Source organism: Panthera pardus, unplaced genomic scaffold (genome assembly GCF_024362965.1).
Source record: "Panthera pardus isolate Hobbes unplaced genomic scaffold, ASM2436296v1 HiC_scaffold_3, whole genome shotgun sequence".
NCBI classification, from domain to species: Eukaryota; Metazoa; Chordata; class Mammalia; order Carnivora; family Felidae; genus Panthera; species Panthera pardus.
In genome coordinates, this window is record NW_026526876.1 from 37654173 (window position 1) to 37681415 (window position 27243).

The window sequence follows — 27243 nt, forward strand, 5'->3', positions numbered from 1 at the left end:
GTGGAAGCGGAGGGTGGGGACACTCTGGCCCGGCTCTCGGTGGTGCGGGAGCGGGAGGGAGCAGCGGCCGCTCTGGTCGGCGGACGTGCTGCCGAGCAGTCCCGGAAGCGAAGCAGCGATGGCGGAGAGTCCAACTGAGGAGGCGGCGACGGCGACGGCGGGCGCCGGGGCGGCAGGCCCCGGGGCGAGCGGCGTCGCCGGTGTTGTTGGCGTTAGCGGCAGCGGGTTCGGGCCGCCTTTCCTGCCGGATGTGTGGGCGGCGGCGGCGGCGGCGGGCGGGGCCGGGGGGCCGGGGAGCGGCCTGGCTCCGCTGCCCGGGCTCCCGCCCTCGGCCGCTGCCCACGGGGCCGCGCTGCTTAGCCACTGGGACCCCACACTCAGCTCCGACTGGGACGGCGAGCGAACCGCGCCGCAGTGTCTACTTCGGATCAAGCGGTGAGCCGGGGTTTTTCCTCCCCCAGCCCCGAGCTCCGGGGCTCGACCTTCCCCGCCCCCGCTTTTACCCACTACCCCCCCCCCTCCCCGCCCCGCCGCCCGCTGCCTCCGCGCTTCCCTCGCGGCGGCCCAGCTCCAAGGCCCACGTCTTGCCAGCCCGGAACGTCGCGATCCAAGTCCCCTCTTCCCCCGCCCGCAGCTCCACACGTACCAAACCCCTCCTCGAGTGCCCAGGTCCGACCCCGCCCCTCGGCTCCCTCCCTTGAGCCCTTCGTCTCTGTGCCCCATACCCTCCCCCATACCTCCCGCCCGAAACCCGACCCTTTCGCGCTTCAGCAACACCCCCTCCCGTCTTCCGCGCCTCCTCTCTCCCCCCTTCCCCACCCCAGCCTCGCTAGATGCTGCCCGGAGGCCCCACCCATCGTCCCCCCCCCCCCCACCCCCGCGTCGTCTCCTCCGGAGCCCCGTTTGTAACACGGCTTGCTTTCCTTGGCTTCAGACTCGAGGCCAACCTTTCTTTTTATTCCCCATCTCTTCAGACCCTCTCCCCAAGTCTGGATCGCTTCCCTCACGTACCCGCAGTCTCCCCTTGAATCACTTCTGCAGAACCCCGAAGCTGTCCGCTCTCACACCTGTTCCAGGAAACGCACGCTTTCTCCCCCCACCCGAGTCTCACTCTGGCTTGTAATATCCCACTCAGGACTTTCTTGTGTTTTTCCCTCTGGGTCATCTGGTTTACTTTTCCGAAGCAAATCCACCCTGCTCAAATATAGGAACAAAGGCCCAAGTCCTTTCTGTGCCTATTTCTTGGGTGACTGACCTTAGATCCTATCATTTAATAGATAATGTTTTTTTGCAAAAATGCTTGGCGTAGTGTTTACTGCATAGGAAAAGAGTAATGCTTTTTAGCTGCTTCTAATCCTGAGACCTGTTTCTTGATGACCAGCCTCTTCCTCTCCCCGTACCCCCCACTGCAGCCATCCTCCCCTGGGTAGTCCCATCCCCCACGCTCGGAGTCCCTTCCCGTGTCTCTACCTACCTTTCAAGGTGGTGATAAAATTGAGCAGCCCGCTGTGTGTGAAGTGTCTGGCCCAGTGCCATGCCAGCTCCATCCGGGTTGCCACCTCTAACTTCAGAACCTCAGCACCCCCCTCTCTACTCCTGTACAGTCTTCCATCCCCGACTTACCTGTGAGTTGCGCCAGTACTGTTTCCCCTCTGCTCTGTCACTTGTTTGCCCTTGATGTCCCTATGTACCCTAGCAAGTCCCCAGGCTTTTCCCACCTAGAATGTCCTTTAGACCCTTGCTGACGGCTGATGCATTCTAGGTTGTGCAATCCACCCTACAAATCCTCCCGTCTACAGCAGCCGCTGCGTGTCCTTCTCTCCTTCCCGGTGTGAGATTCTCGGCTATTTCAGAGGGTCCTCCTCCCCCTCCCGTTCCACCCCCCTCCAGTCTGAAGAGATCTCCCCCCCCCCCCCCCCCCCCGCCTTGGACTCCTGGGCAGGCAGACCATTACTGCCCCTCGCTAGCTCACTTGCTTCCTACAATCCCCTTGCCAACAACGGTCCGCTGTATGGTTTACAGCATTCGTTTCTTAGTGGAGTTGGTGATGTCTTCCCAGCTACTGAGCACTCTTCATTTAGCATTCAGCGGTAGTACCTGGGAATCTCGGAGGTGGGGAGTGAATGAATTGCCCTGTGGGAGGAAGAGAGAGTAAATGGGATGTGGCTTTTCCAGGGTGACATCTGATGCCATTGGGATCTCTGATTTTTTTTTTCCCCCTCCCCCTGAGGAAACAATGCCCTTTTGATAATAATTCCGCTCTCTGCTTGCCTGACGAGTACTCAGCTGAGGTTTCTCAGCCAGCGAGACAGTGCAGACATTTGTGGTACCAAGCACCACTTTCTCGAACCCTGGCCTCATTGAGGTGATAACAACTGTTCTGCTCAAGGGATTCCCCTTTTTTCTCCTTTCCCTCACTCCCTTCCCCACCTCCTCTTGGTGTTATACAGGGATATCATGTCCATTTATAAGGAGCCTCCTCCAGGAATGTTCGTTGTTCCTGATACTGTTGACATGACTAAGGTATGTAACTCGGAAGGGGTCGGGGGCTACTGGGAAATTGGGCCCAGAAAGTTGGAAGAGCCTAAAAGAGTATCCAGCCCACACCTCTGATTACAGAAATGAATAAATCGAGATCCCAAGAGAGTCCGTGGCTTGCCCAAGGTCACCCGGTGAGGTGGAGCAGAGACTTGAACAGGTGTCTTTTATTTGGGTGCCAGTCGGTCTGGCTTGGAAAATCCCTGTTGATGCCTCTTGTCCCAGCCTGACTATTGTCAGGACACTCTTTCACTCTCAAAAATGCTCCAGTTTGGCTGATAAATGATATGATCACCCTGTTCCTTTTAACTACCCAGTTCTTCCCCATCCTGCCACTCTTGGCTTTTAAGTAGGGTGCTGTAAATCAGATGCGGAGAAGGTTGGGATGGGGCGAGCCTGAGTAAGCAGTTTATGCTTAAAGGGCCTTGTTCAGGCTCCTGTCCTTACTGGTTACTGTCGAATATCCGTTCCATCCCAAAGACCGTTCCTGTCTTGTCCTCCACATAAACATGGAGGAAGCTTAAATTCCCTTGGCATGGATACCTAGGTCTCTCTGTCATTGAGTGCTCTACCCCGGGGAGTCAATGTTCACTTGATCTGATGTTGTGAAGAAATCAGATTTCCTAAATCGAGGAAACTCTCCATAGTTTCACATTCCCTTACAGTTAAAAGTTCAGACGTTCTAGTGTTGGTATATCTATTTTTTTGTTTTGAATAGGTTTCCCTGTAAATTGATTTTTTTTTCTTTTTATGTGGTTGGAAATGTTTTTCCTGGGACATCCTGTCCTCAGTCAAGTGTCCCTGTTCCTATGCCAGTCCCCCGGGTCCCAGAACTGATGTCATGTTGATGCCATTTGAGCTTGTTATTCCAAATGACTGAGGGCAAAAAGATAATCCGGGGTGCCACCCGCGCAGAGTTGGGACTGAGGCATTGGATTGCAGGGCCTCTTTCGTCTTGCTGTTAAAATTCTGAGCAAACCTAAATGCCTAGGAGCCTTTGTAGAAACAGAAATGTAACGGGGTCCGTTCACCTTTTCCTCCTTTCAGGAGAGGAAAGCTCGTTCAGTGATTGTGGCCGGAGGAAAAGAGCTTAGCGTTCTGTTTTAAGTGCTGCCGATTTTTTTTTTCCTTTTTAAACTAACCTACAGTATCGGGGAAATTTCTGGGGATGGTCTGATGGCTCCAAATGGACCCTGAGTTTTCCCCGTTACTCTGTGTGTCTTTGACCCAGCTGGAGGCTGCCTGAGCCACATCCTCCACAGTCGGTTTGATCCCATGCAGAGGAAGCAGACACCCTCGGCCTCCGTCACAGCCCTCAGCTCTGCGCTGTGACTGCCACTGGTGCTGTGGCCACCAATCCCTCTGCTCTTTTCCATTCATCTTACACCCCCCACGCCCAGCTTTGTACCACGTAAACAGGGTGGAGTTGCCTCGTAGGCATGTTTAACCTACGCAGATCCAAACGGACGGACTCCCGTGAAAACATGCATTCGTTTCTTAAAATCAGACACGCTAGGATAATATTTTACACATGCCAACTTTAACTCCACAGCGGTGTTCCATCTTCATTTGTATATCTAACACTGATCAGGGAGGCCCAAACAAAAAGCACGCCGCGAGGGAGTTTTAAGGGACCCTCGAGGGAGAGTGATGTTGACGCGATTCGATCTCCACCTTGGGCTCTAACCTTAGAACCGTAATCCCTGAGTAAGGCGCCCCTCCACCGGAGTGGGATTTCTCAGAATTCCAGACATAACTTCTCGGTATGAGTGAGGACAGGCTGTTCGGCCTGCACGGTGAGGATATGGAGGATGGATACCAGATGAAGGTCCTGCCTCTGGTGTGGGTAGCGAGTGGAAGCCAGGAGGGGTTGGGATGGGACATCACCTCACAATTTTGAGATGGGGTTTTATTTTGCAGATTCATGCATTGATCACAGGCCCATTTGACACTCCTTATGAAGGGGGTTTCTTCCTGTTCGTGTTTCGGTGTCCGCCCGACTATCCCATCCACCCACCTCGGGTCAAACTGATGACAACGGGCAATAACACAGTGAGGTTTAACCCCAACTTCTACCGCAATGGGAAAGTCTGCTTGAGTATTCTAGGGTAAGAGGAGACTTCTAAGTGGCCAAGTTGGTTGTTAGCAAATAATTCCTGCAGGCCAGCCTGTATCAACCAGGGTTCCTCGCCTGAAGCACGGAACACAGCAAATGACTGGAGTGACCGTTTCCTCATTTTTCCCCAGGATGGTACACAACCGTATATCATTCTAGGTGCAAAAGAGAGAAGTTAATTTATGACCCACAACGGATGCTTCAGCGAAGCGATTTCTCCCTGAGCGCCAGCGGCACCTGGGAACTTGTAGCCCTGCAGATTCTGGGGTTCCACCCTAGACTTAGCACATCAGAAACTCCAGGGGTAGGGCCCAGCAGTCCGTGTCTTCCAAGCCCTCCAGGCGATGTCTGGCGCAGTCCAGCCTGAGAACCACTCCCTTAGGGCCTCAGGGCTTAACCTCTCTCCCGAACGGGTTGAGAAAGGCTGCGGGTCTGTGCCATGTAAGGTTGTGGGTGTCTCGTTTCTGAGTCTCTCAGTGAGTGGCTTTGGAGGCGGTGGTAGTGATGAACACGATTCTGATATGTTAACAGCTGAATGAAAAACGAGGTTGGAAATCACATCAGGTCAGAAACAAGCTCCAGGAACATTTTGAGTCTGGGTGCTACTGAGATTTTGCTGCGTGCAGTTCTCACTCGTTCCCTTTCATTGCCCTTTGGGGGTTACCAGTTCAGAGTGGAAACATCTTCTAATGTCTTCTGGATAGCTCTTTCTCGTGTGGGTGAATTTCCCTAGGGCAGAGAACAAGTACAGGTTGAAGTTGGGAAGGTTGCCCAAACCGGCGGTACTGTTTTCTCTCTCGTCCAGCAATGTCTGTCTTGTCCAGCATGTTTCCCAGTGTGCGTGGGGGAGAAGGCAGCTGAATCAAACTGGAGATCAGGATTTCTTTTTTTTTTTTTTTTTTTTTAAATCTCTTAGATCCAGGGACGTGTTCTGTGATGGTGGCAGTGAGGAAGTCCTTCAAAAGAGGCTGCCCTTAAAGAGATCTTTTATGTCGTCGGGGTTTTTGTCTCTGCTGGTAGGATAGCGGTATATATAGCCCACAGTGGTGAAGGCACTCCGTTGTTTCCGTGTGACATTTGTGCGTGACAGCGTCTCTGTACGAAGTTCTCCGCTAGGCCAGGATAAAACTGTTTTGAACAAACAACAGCCCACAGTAGAAACAGGGGAAGTTAGATGGCAGGGTGAACGTGGCAGAAATGGGTGGGGTAGAAAAGGAGAAGCTACCTTGACATTGTGAACTTTTCCCATGAAGCGTCATAGGGTAGAAGATTGGCCAGTCAGCTTGAACAAGCCTGTCCTGGCTTAGGTTGTGTTCGGCCTCCAGATCAGGTGCCAGCTGAGCTAAGAAATGTCATGTCTAAGCTGCCTTCCTCCTCCGATACGGAGTCACGTATGTGGAGGAGAGGACCGGTCTTGTTCTGGATGCTTTGCAACTCTATTATTTCAGACCCTCTGCAGTGTAGAAATGCCCCTTACTCCCTTCCTGTCCTTTGGCAGCGTTCTGTAGTCTTCAGAGAATTCGACGCTCTCTGGGGGCTGGATCCAGAACGGGATCCCTGATCATCAACACCCCCCCCCCAACATGGCCTCTAATCAGATGGCTTCGGGCCCCTCTGTGCCTATATCCCTGCTTCTGTCTCCTCCTGACTCCTTCGCCACCCTTAAATAAGGAAGCTCTGAGATCCACAGAGGTTAACATTTAGACTGCCTTTGAGGCTGTTTTCTTACCTTATTCCTTTCATTTTGATGAATGGAACCTTCCCTGGTTACTGTTTCTTTCTTAGGCCAATGAAAATCCCTTCAAAGTTATCTTGCTTGCTTTACCCTCTTTTCTTTTGTCCCACTTGATAAGAGGATTAGGCAGTTGACTGACTTCTGGTGAATGAGGGTGAGACAGGCTGGGAAATTCCAGAGCATTAATAGTGAAAGAGAAACGTTGAGTCACTGATGGTGCTGTGGTGTGGCCAGGCCCCAGGGTACTGGTGCGCTAGTCTTTCGGTGGCGGCCTTCGAGCTGGCCTCACCCGGCTACTCCCCTCTGCTGTGTTTTGCAGTACGTGGACCGGCCCTGCCTGGAGCCCAGCCCAGAGCATCTCCTCTGTGCTCATCTCCATCCAGTCCCTAATGACTGAGAACCCCTATCACAATGAGCCTGGCTTTGAGCAGGTAAGACCGGGGCGGGGCGCGGTACTGTGGGCAGAATACTGGGTTTGAAGAGATCAGAGAGGTCTGCTTCGGGGTCCTATTTGTTTGTCACCATAGGAGGAAAAGGGAGCTGGTTCGTGGGCTCCTTAAAAATGAATTTTTTTTCCTCGTAAGCCCTGATAACACCGTCAAGTTCTTGCCACGTGACTTGGGTGACTCTGCAACGTGGGAATGAGTGGAGTCATCCGGAAATTAATTCTAAGCCTGCTTTGGGGGCTGTTTTGCAGCTGGTGGGTTCTTCTGCACGTGTCCATTCTCCAGTACCCCCTTACGGTACTTCCTAGTGACTCCTACACCCGGAGTTACCAAGTGCTGTTAGCTAAAGAGCCACGGGAGCAAGCAAGTCATTAGCCAGGGCAAGCATTTTTTGGTCAAGGGACGCCTGGGGGGTTCGGTCGGTTAAGCGTCCCGACTCTTGATTTTGGCTCGTGTCGTGATCTCACGGTTCGTGGGTTCAAGCCCCGCATCAGGCTGCATCAGGCTCCGCCTTGACGGTGCGGTGCAGAGCCTGCCTGAGATTCCCCCACCCCACCTCCCTTCCTTCCTCCCTCCCTCCCTCCCTCTCTCTCTCTAGTCTCTCTTTCCCTCTCTTGCTCTGCCCCTCCCCCACTCGTGCGCGCACGCACTCTCTCAAAATAAATAAACCTTAAAAAAAAAAAAAAGGAAAAAAAGAATATTTTAGTCAATGCTACCGAAGAGAAGGCAGAGGAAAGTTGTATTTTCCAAAGGTTTGCAATTTGCCAGCTACTGCCGAATTTTTATATATAGTATCTCATTTAATCTCTACTCGGGGTAGCTGTTGTTATCCCCACTGTCAGATGAGGTGTTGGTCACGTGGAGAGGTTGATTAACTTTCACAAAGACACCCAGATCGTGGTAGAACCCAGCATTTGCCTGGAACCCAGCATTCTTCCATTGTTTAAAACTGCCTGCCAGGATTACTCATGAGTACAAGAGTTCCAGTGATAATCCCCAAAGATTATAATTCTGTCTAGGTGATTAAAACAGTTAACTGAGTTTTAAACTATGTGGAACAAAGGGAAGTACCTTTTAAGAATGAACAAAAGTTATTCCCACAACCATCCTTTCCAAACAGTGTATTTGATTTCAGGCTTCGGTAGAAATGGAAAAGGGCCTTACTCACTAACCAAGGAGCTGATTTTAAGGTCTTTCCTTGTTTGGAAATTTAACAGAGGTGACTGATTCTTTTCTTTTTTTTTTTTTTAAGATTTCATTTTTAAGTAATCTCTGCACCCACTGTGGGGTTCGAACCCACAACCCTGAGAACAAGAGTCGCACACTCCGCTGACCGACCCAGCCAGGCATCCTGTGACTTTTATTCTTTTTTTTTAAATTTTTTTTTTTTCAACGTTTTTTATTTATTTTTGGGACAGAGAGAGACAGAGCATGAACGGGGGAGGGGCAGAGAGAGAGGGAGACACAGAATCGGAAACAGGCTCCAGGCTCCGAGCCATCAGCCCAGAGCCTGACGCGGGGCTCGAACTCACGGACCGCGAGATCGTGACCTGGCTGAAGTCGGACGCTTAACCGACTGCGCCACCCAGGCGCCCCAAGTGACTTTTATTCTTAATACCCCGAAACATTCTCACTTCACAGCCTCCTGGTGTCCAGGTGGCTTTTTCACAGCTCCCCAGAAGGAAGGAAGTGCCCAGCTGATCCATTTCTTAAGTCTTTTTTTTTTTATATATGTTTATTTTTGATAGAGACAGAGCACAAGTCAGGGAGGGGCAGAGAAAGAGGGAGACACTGCATCCGAAGCAGGCTCCGGGCTCCGAGCTGTCAGCACAGAGCCCGACGTGGGGCTCAAACCCACAAACCGTGAGATCATGACCTGAGCCAAAGCTGGATGCTTAACCGACTGAGCCACCCAGGCGCCCCCATTTCTTAAGTCTTAAGGCTAAGCAACTTCTTTCTTAAGTGACTGAAATGGCTTAATGACAGGAAGAGTGAGTACCCTTGTTGGGCCCCACCCAACTTTGAAGATCTCGGAATCAGATGAGATCCACTGTCCTCATTTGTCTTCCCCTCCGTTTTCACGTGCTACTTGCTGTTTATCAAAGTAGTCACTGACAGTCCAGCGTCCCAAAGATAACGTATCACCAGAAAGAACATAATGCGGGTAACAAAAGAACTGACCCGCGGGGGGACGCCTGGGTGGCTCAGTCAGTTAAGTGTCCGACTCCCGATTTCGCCCCAGGTTCCTGATCTCATGGTTTGTGAGTTCGAGCCCCGCGTCGGGCTCTGTGCTGACAGCGTGGAGCCTGCTTGGGGTTCAGAGAACCGACCCGCTGAGCGCCAGCTAGTAGTTTGCGTGGTGTTTGACAGGTGGGGACTACTGTGGCTCTCCTCAAAACGTTCAACACGCCCCACGGCACCCCCGTGATCTCACTGTGGTGCATTTTGGAAACGGTGGCAATGGGCCGAGGGTGTGTATCTCTTTCTTGTTCGTGCTGGGTTTTTAATCAGAGGCCAGGGTTCTGATTGCCGGGCTGGTGGCAGGAGGAGCGTTGAAGAGTAAAGGAAGAGTTACGAGGATGGAAAACCGTACCCCCTTCCATTTATACCCGTGCGCTCGTACCGGCTTTCTCCAAGTTGGGGTTTTCTTTTGGAAGATTCAAGTTCCCCTTCGATAGATTCATATCAGTTGGTGCAGTGATGGGGGATCCCTGCAGACCTGAAAAGGAGTTAACCGGGAAGCATCCTGGTGTCTATAGAGTTCTTCACTGAGACTCCTGATAAGTGTGCCTTTTTTGTCCCGCCACCATCCCTCCCGGTGCTTCTTTCCCACAGAATCGACCTCCGGGGCCTCTCGTTTCAGTCTTAGGAAAACGGTGACGGACCTAGGTTGCTGCTTACAGGTCGAGTGACCCGTAACGGAGGATGGGTATTGGCCCGAGTGGCGGGGGAGGTGAATGGTCCCAAAAATAAAAACTTGGTTGCTCTCCGAGGATCTGCCACCCAGCCGGAAAGGTGTTCTCTGGATTCGTCTGCGTGGGTCACGTGCCCCGTGCTCATCGTGAAGTCTCCTCCTGTTGACTTTTCTCTTTGCCTAAATTTTGTACTTGGATACTCTGGTATCTGTTAACGTTGCAGGAGAGGCATCCAGGCGACAGCAAAAATTACAATGAATGTATTCGGCATGAGACCATCAGAGTGGCGGTCTGCGACATGATGGAAGGAAAGTGTCCCTGCCCTGAACCTTTACGGTATGTATGCGTCAGGAGAGTCAGTACCCACTTGGTACTCGGTATTGTTTTTGGAGGTTTAGCTGGTTCGTACCTTTGAGAGTCTTCGGGGCAGAATCCAGCGTTGGGCACCAGGGGAGATACGGAAAAAGGAAAGATGTGGCTCGTGCCCGAGGGTTACTCGAGAGGAAGTTCGGAGAGCTTCTCTTTTCCTGGGAGAGTGCCGAGCCTGCTGGGAAAGTATTAACAGTCACTCTCCTTGAATCATCCCTAAGGTAGGAGAGAAATCAGCCACGGGCCGTCGGCTGTTCCTTTTTCCATTTGCCACCGAAAGATTTCTGTAGGATGCCACACCCGGGCTCGGGAACTCTTACTTGGTTTGGCAGCGAGGCTAGGTGACGAAGGGGGGAGCCCTCCCCCGCCATGTTCCTCACGTCAGCTTCTCTGCCTCTTTTCCAGAGGGGTGATGGAGAAGTCCTTCCTGGAGTATTACGACTTCTATGAGGTGGCTTGCAAAGATCGGCTGCACCTTCAGGGCCAGACTATGCAGGTAACGCAGCCCCTGCCACTGACTCCAGACGCCTTCCCGCAGACCCTGTAAGCCCCCCGCCCCGGCAAGGATAGTGCCCGCGGCTCTCAGAAGTCAGAGCCGAGAGCAGCTTGGTCCAGTTTGAGCGGCCGCGGCCCAGAGAGGAGACTGCCTTGCCTGAGACACGCGGCATCGCTTCTCCGTTCTTGGCCTAGTAGAGTCCGAACCGTCCTGCTTGCTCGTCTGGAATGCCTTCCCTTCGTAGTAGTCTTTTCAAACGCGAGAGCTTTCGGCCTTCTGGGAATCTCCGCAATTACAAGGGCGAATCCCCTATTGGAGTTCGGTCCCTAGGTCAGAGGGGTGCTCAGAGAACGAGGCCGCGGGAAGCGTCGGATGTGTGGCGCTGTGGGTTGGAGGGTTCCCGTGGCAAAAGATAGCAAGCCCTTGTGTAGTCTCTGCCTCTACCGGGGAAACGTACTTTCCACTTCCAATAAGAATGCAGCGCTTAGGGGCGCCTGGGTGGCTCAGTCGGTTAGGCTTCCGGTTAGGCTTCCGTCGGCTCAGGTCAAGATCTCTGGGTTAGTGAGATCGAGCGCCGAGTCAGGCTCAGTGCTGACAGTGCGGAACCCGCTTGGGATTCCCTCCCTCTCTCTCTCTCCCTCCCTTCCTCATGCCCTCCCTCTCAAGTGCACTCTCTCACGTGCGGTCTCTCTCTTTCTTAAAATAAACTTTAAAACTCCTTTAAAAAAAAAAAAAGAATGCAGAGTTTAGACTTGTTTTCAAGAGGAGATTCTTACTAAACCAAATTGTAAATGGTCTCAAATATTAAAAAACCCGGTTGTTAAGAGGACGAGACTCCTGCTCTCCCGAGGACCAGGTCTTGTGTCTTTTGGGTCATTTACTGGCCATCTTGCTTTAGAATCCTGCTGACTTGGGTAAGTGACTGACATGTCCTTGAGGTCCCTCCCCAGCTCTTTCTGAGCCTTTCCCCCCGCCCGGTCCTCGCCACCAGCCACAGGGGTGAATGTCTTCTTTCCTCTGCTGCTGCTTAGAAATGGCGGTGTCCCTTTCCTTCCTTCACGGACTTTCCACCCACCTGCCACGTGCAGACTCACAGGGCAGGGGCGCCTGGCTGGCTCAGTGGGTAGGATGTGCGACTCTTGATCTCAGGGCTGGAAGTTTGAGCCCCAGCGTTGGGTGTAGAGATTACTTGAACAAACAAAACGAAACAACCTCAGAGGGCAGGGGCGGCTCAGGGTTAACTTGTTTCCCAACCCCGTTTTTGGAGGACATGGGAGGTGCTTCCTCCCATGGTTTCAGGAACCCTTAGTGCTGGTATTTAAAAGCATTTCCATCGTTCACCCTGTGGAGGAAAAATAACTCGTGATGAGAGAAGGAGAGGGAGGAGCAGCGTCTGGGGAGGAGGGAAGTGGGTGGCTCTGGAGCCCGGGATGAAAAAGGGAAGATTTGAAAAATTGACCGCCTCAGAGGGAGTGTGGCGTCCAGCCCTGGCGGAGCGTAACCCTCGTAAGTGGCAACGCGCTGGCGCCCCGGGGACTGTGACCTGTGTTCCCTGGCCCCTGACCCTGAGGGTGACGTGTGGGTAAGAGTGTGGAAGGCGTTTATGTGCGAGAAGCAGAATGTGAGGGGAAAACCGGCTGGCTTTTCGGGACTCTCGAGGAAGGCGGTCCCCTCGCCTGAACCCCGGCCCCGCTGCTTGGCCGCCGTGTCCTCTCTGTGGCATTTTAAATTCCTTTTGTTTATGCCCTCCGCTCCAACCATAGTTCTTCTCGAGACTCTCGGGACCGTGAACCCCTCTCTGCAGAGTGTTTGGAGATCTTTGATCTAGGATTGAGCTGGGTGGCCCTGGAGTCATGCCCAGAAACCTGGACAGGAAGGTGGTGACAGGTCTCCGTGGAAGAGTGCACGGGTGCTTAATCTGGAAGTCAGAGCTCCTGAGTTCTCGACCTGCCTGTGACGTTGGAAAAGCAAGTTCCCCTTTGTTGAGTGTGGGAAAGGAGGATAACTCTTCTCTCGTGTGGTTTTTGTGAAGTGAATTGAAAACCAACCCAGGCACGCTTCATGATTACGGTTCTGGTCTTCAATTTCTGTTCCTTATCTACCTCGCCTTTCCTCTGACCTCCCGCATAGTGGCTTGCTTTCAGGGAACAAAAGTACGTTTTCACGTTGGCCCCAGCCGGACCTGTCTGGGGTGGTTCAGCCGCCATAACGTTCCTGAACTAGTCCTGTGTCATGTCGTCCGCTGTTGGCCCCCGTCGGTGCGACGCCCTCCTCCGCTCCCGGGACTCCGAAGCGGAGCGGGCGTCCCGCGTGGGCCCGGAGCTGCTGTCTCTAGGGTGAGCTGTCCAGACTCGAATCTTCCATCCCGCTTGTCTCCTTTCCCCCACAGGACCCTTTTGGAGAGAAGCGTGGCCACTTTGACTACCAGTCCCTCTTGATGCGCCTGGGACTGATTCGTCAGAAAGTGCTGGAGAGGCTCCATAATGAGAACGCCGAAATGGACTCTGATAGCAGTTCGTCTGGGACAGAGACAGACCTGCACGGGAGCCTGAGGGTTTAGACCCTGCTCCCTTCTCCCCTTCCCCCACTCAAGAGTCCCGGCAAAGTCCCTTCCCCCCCACCCCAGGGACGGAGAGGCAGTGTGTATCTCCCTCCAGACGTGACGTCATCCTGCAAGATGGCAAGAACCGAGAAAGCTCGGATCCCAGGGTGTGGGAGCGGGGAGGCCGTTCCTGATCTGACCTCCCTGGCTCTCGAGCATCCGGGGCCATGTTCATCCCATAGCAGGGGCCCAGGTACCTATGCAGGAGCACCCGGGGCGAGGGCCCCTGGCAAAAACACGGCAACCGACACACCTCTCCACAGGGCCGGCTCCTTAGGGATAGGTGGGAGACAGGCTGTAATTCCAAGAGGGAGTGTGCCCACGCGACGTATGGGGTTATCTGGAAGGGAGCTTTGGGGAGGGGGGGGCTGTCTGTGACACTTAACGCAGTCTGGGTGGTTGTCTGTCTGTCTGTCTGCAGTCTCGAAGCAGGGCTTCCCAGCGCCCTTTTCCCCCCTGCCTCTCTTCTCCCACTACTTCCCATGGGCCAGCATAATTTTGTGTTTCCTAATTTATAGTCACTGTTCTAGACAGACCAAAGAGAAGGAACAGTGGTGGAGTCTAGGCTGCTGATCAGTAAGCTTTACCTAGCACCTGAGCACCTTTCTCCTCTGCCCCGCATTCCCGCGCCCCTTCCCGGTTTGAAGACAGAAGGGGACTGGCCCCGGGACCGAACCGAGTCTTGGTTAAAAGCCCGCACAGGCACCCTGAGAGGCTGATTTTGTTCCCGCAATCACTGATTTGAGAAGTTCCCCACACAGCCAGCTGCTGTGTATATGGGATTGGAGCCACTACATAGAATAGTTTCTTACAGATTTTCAAAAAGGCTAGTAGCCACGACGAGGGCACTTCTGAGGGCGGGGTGCGGCGGGGAGACTGATGCTCGTCCTGTTGCGTTTCCGTTTGGCTGTCCTTGTGTATTTTCACCCCAGCCCCTCCCGCGCCACCGCCCCCCGCCCCCCGCCTCAACTTCAATGCCCAGGAACCTGTGGGGAGCAAGGTAGGCAATGGCGGGGGGGGGGGGGGGATGGCTGGGACTCTGGGCTCCCCTTCTCGCCACTCCCCTCCCTCTCCCTCCCGGCTGCTCTGCCGCTGGCTCTAAGGGGTGTCCCCTGGCTGTGTCGCTTCTCTGTCTGTATCTAGCTACAGTGATTCTTTAGCCGGTTGGCTCGGAAAAATGGGCTTTAGGTGCCCCGTGGTACTGGGCGTTGAGGGAATCCAGCCTTCCCCTTTTTGGTGTGTTCGCCCCATATTTTCCGGATTCTTCCCGTTAAGGCTCCCAGTGGGGTGTCGGTGACCCATGTGACGCAGGGCCTCAGGCAGCATCCAGCCACGTGGAAGGGAGAAGGGAGAGGAGACGGAGTACCTGCCCCGCCCGCTGCCGTGGAGGCGGCTGCCTGGGGGTCGTGGTGGGACTTCCCTGGGGGAGTTCGGGGGGGGGGGGGTCGGGCACAAAGGAGAATGTCCTACTTGGGAGGGCAGGAAGCTGAGAAACTGGACAGGACGTGGGCTTGGGGAACGGAAGTTTATCTTGGATACCGAAGGCCGAGTCTCTTAACGAGACTCAAAAGAGGGACCCTGCTTCCCATTTCCCTCTTCCATTCCCAGAGCTAGCGCAGGGCTTAGAAGAATGCCCTTGGTCTGTTGGTCCAGTGGTCGTCTGTCATCCATTTTAAGTGTTCCCACTTTCAAGTGACAATCCTCTCCTTGGCCCTGCCATGGGCAGAGCATGTCTGGCATACCGGCCCGACTTTTACGCCCTAATCTTGAGTTGAGGAAATATATGCACAGGAGTCAAAGAGATGTCTTTATATCTGACTGTACATAAATGAAGTTTTTTGTTTTTTGTTTTTTTTTTTCTTTTTGGTGCAATAAAGTTTGTTTTGGCAGAAGGAGGAAGCGCCTGTGGGTGTGGGAGGGTTTGCGTGAAGGGAGCGTGGGTCTCCTCGACAACCACACCTCTCCCCTGGGTCTGGAACCATCAGGGAGGAAGAAAGCGCTCAGTGAACCGTCTGGAAGCTCCCGGCTACGTGACCTGGGTGGATGCAGGGCTGCTGGTGACCAGTTTCCCGCCTACCAGAAGGAGAAGAGCGTTTTGTGAGCCCCCCTCGGGCCGCCAAGGAGAGGAGTGCCACCTTGGCCTCGGCTGCTTCCAGAGAGATGCAGGTCCTACAAGGACGGGCAGGCCTCGAGTCTGGGCACCTGGGCTTGGCCCGAGTGTCCCTCGGTAAGGATAGGGTGTCCACTTTCGGGATAATCCAAACCACTGGGTTTTGTTTTCTGGCACTCAACCAGCCCTCAGGAGCCCAGCGTTCTGAGACCGTGGAGACGCTGCTTCACGCAGCCTCCGCCCCACACCCCTGTCCCTACTGGGTAAACAAGGCCCCTGCTTTCCGGCGCAGAGGCTTTTCCTCCTGGCTGACCACGGGCGTGGGGAGAAAACTTCGCGAAATGCCGCCTCGTGCCGTGTGCAGCCAGGATACGGGAAAGTGAGGGGGTCTGATGGGAGTGGACCTAGCTCTGGCTTTTCTCTTTGCTTCTTCCGCCTGGTGGCCTCTGGTAGAGGACTTGGACCCTTCGCCTGAGACATTAAGGAGACCTACTTACCCAAGTAAAGTCGTGAGGATTAGAGGGGGTTCGCAAATGGCGTGGGGTAGGTGTTCAGTAAACAATGCCCTTGCCGCCACTGAGGCTAGAGGGACCCGGTGAGCAACGGGAGAGGGAAACCCACTAGGAAACGGGAGAACTACCACCGTGTAGGGCCACTGTCGGTCAGTTCCCCGAGATTCCACGGTTTCCTCTAACCACCACTTGACTTTGACCTCTGCTTCACACTCAGCCGTGTCTGTCAGAACCTGCAGGCCCTCAAGGAAGCTGGATGAGACCGGACGAGTGGCTATGACTTACGGGTCCGTTAGGGTCTGCTGGTTTGAGATCAAAACATCTTCCTAGGGACCAGCTTTGAGCCAGCGGGCTGTGATTTATGCCTCAGGGCTAGAGAGAGACTAGGCTGTCGAGCCAGGAGGCGGACAGCCTTCGTCCTAGACCCGGCTTCGCCGTGAGCTTGGAAGACCGGCCCGTAGAGGTCCTTCCCTCCGTGCTCGCTGTTCTGTGTAACTCGGGTCCTCCTTCCTGGATAAATGAGGTTTTCTCCACTAAAGATGCTACGGGAAGGCACTTTAAGAAAAAACAAGCCAATGGGTGAAGCGTACGGAGGGCGCAAGAAAACTTGGAACTCTTTCTTCTTGAAAGAAAACAGACAAAAGCAAAGTTGTTCGGGTTTTATTTGCCAACCGCTCTCCCCTCCTCTCCCTGCCAGCTGCCGGGCCCCCGGCCCCCACCCCCCGGGCGCTCCCAGAGTCAGGGGAGGGCTTCTCTGGCCTCCTCGGCTGTAATCTCCTGGGAGTAGAGGTCCGTGAAAAGAGCGGGCAGCCAGTAGTGGGCCTCCCCGGGCGCCTGTAGGTCCAGCCAGGCCAGCCCTTCCTTCAGCAGGTGTTCCTGGAGGGAACGGGGAGGAAGAATCCTCTGGGACAAGGGAGCCCCCGTAGGGTAGACTGACAACCCCCCCCACCTGTTTTGGCTTCAGTGGGGTTTTCGGGCTACATCTACACGAGTGCCTTCACGTGTTTACATGATGGGAGCCACCGTGCTTAGTTCCGCGTCCATTACCTCGCGGGTAAACCTTTAGGGAGAAGTTAACGAAAGGGCTGTGTTAGCTTAGAATGGACTCCCGATTCCTACAGCTGGAAAGAGGCCCAAGAGGGGCTGGTTGTGCCCCACAGCATTAAATAGATGTTTCTGTTACCCTGCTTTCCAGAAAAAAAGGAGATCTAGTTTAACTGCCTGGATGAGGAAGAAGGTATTGAAGGCCAGGGTTTACGGTCTCATACTCCTTCTCGTAACATCGGCCTCTCGTTAGCGCCACGAAATCTGTATCTATAAAACTGTAACCACAACACGCAATGTAACAGAATATGATCGTGGATGTGTCATTAAGTAGTTCACAACCCTCTCACTCTGTATTAACAGCGTTACTTCTGATACAAACTACGTGAATGGTCTCACCAGGCTCTCCAGGCCGGGAGACAGGAGGCGGGGTGGGGGGGCTCGCCTGCCGCAGTCAGGAGCCTGCCTCGGTTGTACCTCTCAGGGCCACCCTCAGAGACGTGGGGTCACTTCTGTGGGCCTTCAAGGCAAGAGGCCAGCGGAGCGAGGCTAGGTCCTGCCCGTGTGCTGCCTGTCCACCCTCCTCCTCCCATCTGGGGCCCATCTTTGCTGGGCCATTCCAAAATTCACATACCAGCACTTGCCGCGCTCGCTCGGTCTCCCATTTAAGACTGGCTTTGATATCGCTGACGGTCACGTAGCCATTTTTCTGAAGGAAGGAGGGATGGGGAGTCAGGTAACAGCGTACTTTCCCTAAGAGCCCAGCATCCGCCCAGGAACAACGGGTTTACCCACACGGGACAAAAAACTGCCCTTGGGCGAAGCCTATGAGAGCACAAAAAAAGAATGCTTAGAAGTCCCAGCAAAGAGAGAGAGAAGCAACTTTCAGGGTGACGAGGTGGGGGGGGGGGGAGGGGGTTGAGTCTTAAAAAGTGGGGTCCCTGGTACTAAAACATTAGACTTTCTCAGAGAACTTTGGAGTATGATCTGATTCAGGACAATGAACGGACAGGAAGGGACGGTGACCATTCCCCAGGGAGAAAAGCCCTCTCCTTCTTGAGTTTTGTTCGGGGGTATAGATTTAAGAAACCCGAACCCCTCTTTCCTAAAGCCATGGTAAGGATTTGGCAGGGGTGGGGGACGTGCTGAGGAACAGGGGGAACGGTAAACAAGATTACACATTTGTTCTGCGGCATCGACACCCAGTTTTAAGAAGACCTCAAAGAACCTGTCTACCCAAGAAAATACAGTTCGTCGTCTGCATGTCCGCCTATTCCGCTAGACTGTAAGCTCCCGCAGAGCAGGAACCACGTGGTACCCGTCGTTCTGCGCCCCGCAGCCTGGCCCGGTGCTTGGCACTGTAGCTGCTCAATAAACGTCTCCTAAAGAAGGTCAGGTCTGACTGGTGCATCCGCTAGGCAGTCTGGGCAGAAGACCCCCCCACCGCCCCGCCCCCCTGCCCCCCACCCCGCCCCGCGGCTCCAGAAGCCCCGCCCACACACGTGCACGCACACGCCTCCCCTCCCCTCCCCGCGAGCCCTGGCCCCTCGCGAGGCCCGCGGTACCTCCGCCAGCTGCAGCACCACCGTGTGGTCCATATTGAGCTCAGCCGGAACAGACTGAATGAGGTAGGTGCCACCCACGGGGATGATGCCAAAGCCGGTGCCGAGCGCCTTCAGCTTCTTGATGGCCCTGATAAGGTCGTCTCTGAGGGGAGGAAACGCTGCTGAAACACCTTGGGCCGAGCGGACCTGGCAACGACGCACTTCCGGCTCGGCCCCGGGACGCCCCGACAGAAGACCCAAGAGGGCGGGTGACGTTCAGTGACATTAGCGAAGAGGCGGGGTCAAAGGGCACCAAATGGTGCCGCTGCCAGTCAAAGGAGACGGTGCCCGGCCATCAGCCCGCGCAGTCAGCAAACCATCCTAACCCCAGACAGAGGTCAAAAATACACCTATGGGGGCCCGTCAGGAAATGTGAACGAAGGAGCTAAAGGCAGGGGACAGCAGGGAGCGGCGTGGACTACGGCCAAGTGCAAAACGCTTCTCCATTTCACAGAGGGCCACCGGGCTGACTACTGCCATGTGGCTTTTCCCTAGTTCCCCACTAACTCAAACCAGGGAAAAAGAAAACCCGCAACACGGTGGGTCCGCATACCCAGCCCACATGCTGACAGCATTTCTTTTTGTTTTTTTAAACCTTTTCTCACCCTGAAGTCCCACAGAGAGGCTGGCGAACCAGATCAATCTATCTCCCCCCATCTTCTGGCCCCCACCCCTCTCCCCAGCCTTTCTCCGTGCGGGCGCGCTAGCTTCCTGAACCCCAAGTAATCCAGAGTCTACACAGCCCCAAGTTAAAAAAAAAAAAAAAAAAGCAACAATACATTACGTAGACATGAAAAAAATACATAAATGATGCTTAGAAGGAAATACACCGGAATGCTGGCAGTTGTAATCTCTCGCTGGAGAAGTTACAGGTGGTTTTTGGTTTTTTATATCTGTGCACTTTTGGCATTCTAAAAAAACATGTTGGAATAAAATGATTCCTAAAGAAGCCCAGACATACGAGCCGTGAAGAGAAAAGATTTCATGTGATTTCTAGAAAGGCTTTTCTACACTCCAAGGGACTGGAAGGCACGACCTACTGGCTGACATCCTGTGCGAATTTGCCCCTTCCTTTTAACACCTGCTGATGTAGTTCTTCCAGAGTTATCAGACCTGTTGGAGGGGACAGGAAAGCAGATGAAGTCCGCTAAACCAAACCAATTTAAAAAAGCAAAGGCGGCAGCATCTCCCAAAAGCTATAAACACTCGCTCAACGTCGAGGCTGTTATCTATTTACGGCCAGTGATTTCTAACTGGGTCTAAGCTCGCTTGCTTTCTTGACTTCAACACAGCCCATTCGATGCGCTCATTAAGAGGACGCCGCTGGAGGCCCATTTTGGAGGTCACGTTTTGGGGAGCACAGAAACTCGGCATCACCCTACTTTCCTGGGAGTGGCAGGGCAGACCTAGAGTTCCTTGTGATAAAGTCATAACCCAGACACGTTGTGTATCAGGGGAAAAGGCCTTAGCTCCTACCTCCCTACTGTTTTCTATACTAACCAGGGGCTGGACCTCCCCAGGGCAAAGGTCTCTAGAGAACAGGGACAATCATCCAGGCCATTCCATTTACCCCTGGCCATGGAGACGTGGTATAGATTCAAGGGCATGAAGCGGCTGAGACGCTTCAGAAGACCAAACAGTTTCTCAAGATCTCACTGGCCTGCAGACTGAAGGCTGGAAAAGCTCATCTTTCAGGGTTCTCTCTCTCTCTCTCTCTCTCAGGGAAGCCCAAAGCCCAGTCAAGAGACTTCGCCACACTCACCTCCATTCCGGTGCTTCAGGGCCAGGCACACTTCGATGATCTGAACACCCAGCTCATAATAGAAATCTCCCACGCCTAGCATCTCAGACCAAAATCCTTTTCCAGCTAAAAGACAGAAAGGCAACAGTCTAGGTCATATGTTAGCCTACGCCCATAGTTTCTTTCAAAGCTAGATTAAAACATCTATCCTGTAGGAAGCCTGCCCTGCCTAGACTAACTCCTTGTGCTCCATTTACTACTCAGGATCCCCAAACAGTTGGAACTCTTGGAAATTCCTGCTAAAAAACAGGCTCAGGGGCACCTGGGTGGCTCAGTCGGTTAAGCGTCCGACTTCAGCTCAGGTCACAATCTCGCGATCTCGCGGTCCGTGAGTTCGAGCCCCGCGTCGGGCTCTGGGCTGATGGCTCGGAGCCTGGAGCCTGCTTCCAATTCTGTGTCTCCCTCTCTCTCTGCTCCTCCCCCGTTCATGCTCTCTCTCTCTCTGTCTCAAAAATAAATAAACGTTAAAAAAAAAAAAAAACAGGCTCAGACAGTTGTAAAGGGTGGGCCTTCTAAAAGGCATTTCTGTTTGGCTAAGTGGCTCCAGGATACTATGAAACTGAGTTTTCCTTTCCCAAAGCATACAGGGAAATATGATGGGACAAGGCTAAGAAAAAAGAATATGCAGGGGTGCCTGGGTGGCTCAGTCGGTTGAGCGACCGACTTCGGCTCGGGTCACGATCTCACGGTTTGTGGGTTCGAGCCCTGCGTCGGGCTGTCTGCTGACAGCTCAGAGTCTGGAGCCTGCTTCGGATTCTGTGTCTCCTCCTCTCTCTGCCCCTCCCCTGCTCATGCTCTGTCTCTCTCTGTCTCTCAATAATAAATAAACGTTAAAAAAAAAAAAAAAAATGCAGACCGGGCATTCAAAAATCCATTGAAGGCCATAGTTTATGGAGTAAAAAATGCAGGCTATAGAGTAGTAATTATAGCATAATCCAATATGTTAAAAAAAAAAAGTTTATAAATACAATGTATGTGTCCAGCAAGATAACCTTAGACTGTTAATATGTATCCCTGCAATTAGGGGACAGGATCAGGAGACTTCTATTTTCTGTTTTTCTCTTTTCTCCTTCGTTGACCGACTGCATAATTACATGCTACTTTCATTAAAATGAAATTTTTTTTTTTTTTTAATTTTTTCAATGTTTATTTATTTTTGAGACAGAGAGAGACAGAGCATGAATGGGGGAGGGTCAGAGAGAGAGGGAGACACAGAATCAGAAGCAGGATCCAGGCTCTGAGCCATCAGCCCAGAGCCTGACGCGGGGCTCAAACTCGTGGACTGTGAGATCGTGACCTGAGCTGAAGTCAGACGCTTAACCAACTGAGCCACCCAGACGCCCCATTCTTTTTTTTTTTTTTTTAATGTTTTATTTATTTTTGAGAGAGAGAGAGAGAGAGAGAGAGAGAGAGAGAGAGAAAGAGCGAGTAGGGGAGGGGCAGAGAGAGGAGACACAGAATCCGAAGCAGGCTCCAGGCTCTGAGCTGTCAGCTCAGAGCCCGATGCGGGGCTCGAACCCACAAACCATGAGATCATGACCTGAACCGAAGTCGGTCGCTGAACCGACTGAGCCACCCAGGCGCCCCCGAAATTCTTTTTTAATAGGGGAAAAAACCCATTAAAAAATTCCACTGTAGATCATCGAAGGGGAGGTCAGGCACACTGGCTACCAGCCTACTCTCCAGCCTCTCCAGCTTTCCCATCAAAGCGGGCCCTCAGCCACCCTGCCAGGCCCACACCAAAGACTACATCCTCTGGCTCTCCCTGCAGGCCCTTCTAGAAGATGCCCTGACAACAGTGATGACAAGGAGATGCGCTCCTGTCCCTAGGAGAATACCACACCCCTACAGTCAACTCCTTACAGGCCAGAGGATCCACCCCGATGGTGGCGCACATGTCCTGGAACTGCACCCGGAATTCTGGATTCTTCCGGATCTCCTGCTTATGCTTGCTGGCAAACTCCTCCAGGTTGGTCTTGAACATGTCCAACTGCTTTGACATCTGTAGGGTGGACAAGGAGGAGGTTAGGGGCAGCCCAGCTAAGTGATAGATGTCAAAAATAAGTTCCTGGCCCAGTGGCAGGGCAAGGGCTAAAATAACCCATTTCCTCCAGGCCTACTATTATGCTGTTTCTTATCCCCCCTTTCTTTTAAAAAAAAAAAAAATCTTTTTTTAATGTTTATTCATTTTTGAGAGAGAGAGAGAGACCGAGGAGGGGAAGGGCAGAGAGGGAGACACAGTATCCGAAGCAGGCTCCGAGCTGTCAGGACAGAACCCGATGCAGGGCTCGAACTCACGAACCGCGATCATGACCTGAGCCGCAGTCAGATGCCCAACCGACTGAGCCACCCGGGCGCCCCTTGTTCCTTCTCTATTTATCCCTAACTCTCCTTCGTGGTTCTGCTGTCAGCTGACTTGAATGCTATAATGTTTCCTCAATTCTAAAACACACATTTTGGGGGACGCCTGGCTGGCTCTGTCAGTGGAGCACATAACTCTTGATCTCAGGGTTGTGAGTTTGAGCCCCACATTGGGTGGAGTTTACTTAACAATAAAATGTTTTAGGGGCGCCCAGGTGGCTCAGTCAGTTGAGCGTCCGACTTCAGCTCAAGTCATGATCTCACGGTTCGTGAGTTTGAGCCCCACGTCGGGCTCTGTGCTGACTGCTAGGAGCTTGGAGCCTGCTTCAGATTCTGTGTCTCCCTCTCTCTCTGCCCCAACCCCGCTCATGCTCTCTCTCTCTCTCTCTGTCTTAAAAATAAATAAAAAAACATTAAAAAATATATTTTAGGGGCGTCTGGGTGGCTCAGTCAGTTAAGCGGCCGACTTCAGCTCAGGTCATGATCTCGCGGTTCACGGGTTCGAGCCCCATGTTGGGCTCTGCACTGACAGCTCAGAGCCTGGAGCCTGCTTCAGATTCTGTGTCTCCTTCTCTCTCTGCCCCTCCCCCACTCACCCTCTGTCTCTCAAAAATAAATTTTAAAAAAATTAAAATTTTTAAAAATAAATCAAATATTTTAAAAAGAAACATAAATAAAAAATAAAACACATTTATCCCCCCACGTGTTCCTGTTCTAAGGACAGGATGCCTCTAACAATCAGTGGCACATCTAATGTAGTGCCTTCTTTTTCTTTTTTCCCACAGAAACTGTCATTACATTGAAGGTGCACCTCATAATCCATTTTGTCTTAAAAATGAGGTGGGGGGGGAATTGCCTGAGTGGCTCAGTCCGTCAAACATCTGACTCTTGATTTCAGCTCAGGTCATGATCTCATGGTTCCTGAGATCGAGCCCTGCAGCGAGGAACCTGCTTGGGATCCTCTCTCTCCCTCTGTCTCACTCAGGAGTACTCGCAAGCTTGCTCTCTCTCTCTCTCTAAATAAACTTTTAAAAACGAGGGAATGCAGCATTCAGAGAGAGGGAAATCTCCAGCCACTGACAGAAAGGCTAAATAGGAGAAAATGAATTAGGTGTGCAGTGACTGTTTAATCTTTCAGTCATGGACCTTCTTGGAATCAACTCCAAAAGAAAGAATCCCTGGGGCGCCTGGGTGGCTCAGTCGGTTAAGCGTCCGACTTCAGCTCAGGTCATGATCTCGCGGTCCGTGAGTTCGAGCCCCGCATCGGGCTCTGGGCTGATGGCTCAGAGCCTGGAGCCTGCTTCCGATTCTGTGTCTCCCTCTCTCTCTGCCCCTCCCCCGTTCATGCTCTGTCTCTCTCTGTCTCAAAAAATAAACGTTAAAAAAAAAAATTTAAAAAAAAAAAAAGAATCCCTAAGGGAGGGGTGGGGGCCTACCAGACTGCATTCCCAAGCTAAGGTACTAATGATTTGGGGATTTTCTGACTTATGGCTGTGACTCCTTCCCTTTCTCTAATTAACAAAGCCTACTTTCTACCTGCCGGGAGAGTAACCGCTCCTGGCCCAACACTTCACTTGCTACATATTAGAAACATTATAATCACCATTTCCAGTTGATTCCTGTATGTCATCTCCCTTATGAGTGGGAGCTTTTGAAGAGCACAGCCTGTGTCTCTTTCCTCAGTTCAAGGACCCCCATTTCCTTGCTTAACTGCTTCCTCCTCTCCTTCCCCAGTCGTCATAACTGAGTAAACTTGGGGCATGGACAGAAAAGGGAAGTGTTAGAAAAGGAAACCGCAGGCCCCGCGCCCCATCACTGACACACACTTCTGGAGGGGACAGTGGTGGGGCTGGATGGCACAGAGTAAGCAATATTTTCATGTTATCCCCTGGCACATCAAGTGAAAGCCTCCAAAGATCTAAGTCAAACGGCTCTACCAACTACTACCCAGGTAACCTTGGACAAATCCCCTGAATGTCCTCAATTCTAAACTGGGAAGAACAGAGCTCTCTCCTGATAGGACTGTCAGGATGAATGAACAAGACAGGGTCGAGAAAAAACGGGCACGTGCATGGGAGGATGAAAGCATGTAATCATTCAAAGATGTCAGCTATCACCGTCGTTAGCAAGTCGGCAAATGGTCTGAGCAGTCCAGAAACCAAGATTTGCCAAAGAGTCGGGTTTTAGTTTGATCCGAACAACCTAGGGGCACCCCGGTGGTGGCTCAGTCGGTCAAGCCTCCGACTTCGACTCAGGTCACGACCTCGGGGGTTCTTGAGTTCAGCCCCCCGCGGGAGGCTCTGTGCTGACAGCTCAGAGCCTGGAGCCTGCTTCGGATTCTGGGTCTCCCTCTCTCTCTCCGTTCCTCCCCCGCTCACACTCTGTCTCTCCCTCAAAAATAAATAGAGATTTCAAAATGTTAATCCACACAATCTAGTTTACATCAAAGGCGTCCTGTCCACCCTGTCGGGTCTCCCCTCCTGCCTGGAGTCCTCCAACCGACTCACCTGGGCCAGCTGGTCCTCAGCCAAGACAGTTCCTCGCTCCTTGTACTTGGCCTGTCAGACAAAGAGACCGGCGTGAGTTGAGAGTGGGCACTGGGGGCTCCCACTTGTACTGCCCCGGCTGAAGTATGAAAAGAGGAGGGTGTCTTTGAAATGGTTTTCCTTAGGGAGAGGGATGAGGAAGAACAATAGACGACTGGTCTGTAGCCAAATTTGGGGACGCGGGGGGAAAGGGCTGGTGGACCCGGGGATGCTGACACTCCAACCCACCGGAAGCTGAAGAGTCTCAGTTCCCCGGGACCCGAGCAGCCTGCTGTCAGACTGCGATGGGGGGTGCGATTTGAGGGTACAGAGCTCTCCGCTCCAAGACTTCAGTCTCTGTCGGGTCGGGGGTGGCTGTGGGTCGGCCTTCGTCCCCTCACCTCGGCCAGCTTCTTCTTGGCGATGGCGCCGGCTCCCACCCCGCGGCGATGCATCCCAGCCCCGGGCCCGCGGGCCGCCCCGCTGCCGGGACCCCGGGTCTCCGCGTCCCGGGATCCGCCGCCGGCTCCCGACGCGGAAGCGCGGGCCGCGCGTCATCTCCGCGCGCCGGAAGCTACGCGCCGACTTCCTGCCGCGGGGCACAGCGGCCCCGCCTTCCTCGGGTGGCCGGGTTGGGAGAAGCCCCGGCGGAGCCCCGCGGCGGGGAAAGACGAGGCGGCGAGGACGCGTGGCGGCGGCCTCCGTGTCGGCCGCGCGTTCCCCCACCCACGTGGGTGCCTGAGACCCTCGCTTGTTGGCGCGGCTGCCCTTCCGCCGCCACCCAGCCTCCGGCCGCCTGATACGGGGCCAGGCGCGGAGTCGTCCCGAAGCTTCCACATTGAGCATGAAACCCAACGTATTCTGCTCTAATGGAGCCGACCCCGTTGGAGGCAAACGCGGAGGTTCTGACTGGGGCAGGCCTTAAGTTAAGAACTGGGACTCTGGAATCGGAAAGCCTGGCCCCAGAGCCCACGACCGCTGCTTATGATGTAGTAGCTCCCGGCAAAGTCCTGAACCTCTCGTGGTCTACTGGCCACGGTTGGTTTAGAGTAACCTACTCGTGAGGTGGTTGTGAGGATGAAGGGAGAAAATGTGTAACCAAGCATTTAGGGCGATGCCTGACACATAAGTAAACATCCGCTATGATTGTTATTCACCAGATGTGGGGTGGAATCCGTCTGTGTGTTTAGGAAGCTCCATAAGTTTTTTTTTTTTTTTAATTTTTTAATGTTTGTTTATTTTTGAGGCAGAGAGAGAGATAGAAAATGAGTGGGGGAGGGGCAGAGAGAGAGAGGGAGACACAGAATCCGAAGCAGGCTCCAGACTCTGAGCTGTCAGCACAGAGCCCGATGCAGGGCTCGAACTCACGAGCGGTGAGATCATGACCTGGAAGTCAGGCACTCAACGACCTGAGCTGCCCAGGTGCCCCTCCATAAGTGATTTCTATAGCATTGAGCCTAACAAAAGGACTAGTGAAGGATTCTTAAGTCAGGGAGTAAGAAGATCAAAGTCTGGTTTTTTCTAAAAACTGACAGCCCAGGACTCCTGGGTGGCTCAGTTGGGTAAGCATCCGACTTTTGATTTCTGCTCAGGTCATGATCTCCTGGTTCCCAAGACCAAACCCCACATGGGGCTCTGCGCTGGCAGTGGGGAGCCTGCTTGGGATCCTCTTTCTCCCCTTCCACTGCCCCTCCCCCTGCTAACATGCGCCCTCTCTCTCTCTCTCTCTAAAAATAAATAAACTTTAGAAACAGAAAAATCAGTGACAACCTAAAGAGACCTAAGTCAGTCATAGCAATCCAACCTAGGAATGAGAGCTAGGGGGTGCCTGGCTGGCTCAGCCCCAGGATGATCCCAGAGTTGTGGATTTGAGTCCCACACAGGGTGTCGAGATTACTTAAATAAATAAAACTCACAAAAAAAGAAATGGTGAACGCTAGGACTAAGAGAGTGGCCACGAGGACAGGGAGAATGGGACAGACGGGTATTTGGAAGGCAGAATGGTAAAACCGATAGATGAGGGCGGTGTGGGTGGGGGGAAATGCTCCCGTTTACTGGCTTGGGCAACA

At 53.1% G+C, this 27243-nt stretch overlaps 2 protein-coding genes across 2 annotated transcripts; one reads left to right on the plus strand and one right to left on the minus strand.

The window, feature by feature from the left end:
- Positions 1-15109, plus strand: UBE2Z (ubiquitin conjugating enzyme E2 Z). The gene is made up of 7 exons (XM_019415867.2): positions 1-435; positions 2451-2523; positions 4459-4646; positions 6709-6820; positions 9974-10086; positions 10525-10615; positions 13005-15109. Exons 1-7 carry the CDS (start codon positions 119-121, stop codon positions 13173-13175), a joined length of 1065 nt encoding a protein of 354 aa, XP_019271412.1. The 5' UTR covers positions 1-118; the 3' UTR covers positions 13176-15109.
- A 1374-nt stretch (positions 15110-16483) lies between these two features.
- On the minus strand, positions 16484-25731 carry SNF8 (SNF8 subunit of ESCRT-II). Its single transcript, XM_019415868.2, has 8 exons — positions 25576-25731; positions 25157-25207; positions 22152-22290; positions 20250-20354; positions 19528-19600; positions 18449-18590; positions 17518-17592; positions 16484-16715 (listed from the first exon to the last, which is right to left on the minus strand). The coding sequence occupies exons 1-8, from the start codon at positions 25627-25629 to the stop codon at positions 16578-16580; spliced, it is 777 nt and encodes a 258-aa protein (XP_019271413.1). The 5' UTR covers positions 25630-25731; the 3' UTR covers positions 16484-16577.
- Positions 25732-27243: the final 1512 nt, after the last annotated feature.

Bases quoted from the DNA above. Each gene is read 5' to 3' on its own strand.
- UBE2Z (XM_019415867.2), top strand. From the start codon at position 119: ATGGCGGAGAGTCCAACTGAGGAGGCGGCGACGGCGACGGCGGGCGCC. The intron at 436-2,450 runs GTGAGCCGGGGT...GGTGTTATACAG, and splicing joins TGTCTACTTCGGATCAAGCG to GGATATCATGTCCATTTATA. The intron at 2,524-4,458 runs GTATGTAACTCG...TTTATTTTGCAG, and splicing joins ATACTGTTGACATGACTAAG to ATTCATGCATTGATCACAGG.
- SNF8 (XM_019415868.2), bottom strand. From the start codon at position 25,629: ATGCATCGCCGCGGGGTGGGAGCCGGCGCCATCGCCAAGAAGAAGCTG. The intron at 18,591-19,527 runs GTAGGTCGTGCC...TCCTCCCCTCAG, and splicing joins TTCGCACAGGATGTCAGCCA to AGACGACCTTATCAGGGCCA. The intron at 16,716-17,517 runs GTATGTGAATTT...CGTTCCCTCCAG, and splicing joins AGCGAGCGCGGCAAGTGCTG to GAACACCTGCTGAAGGAAGG.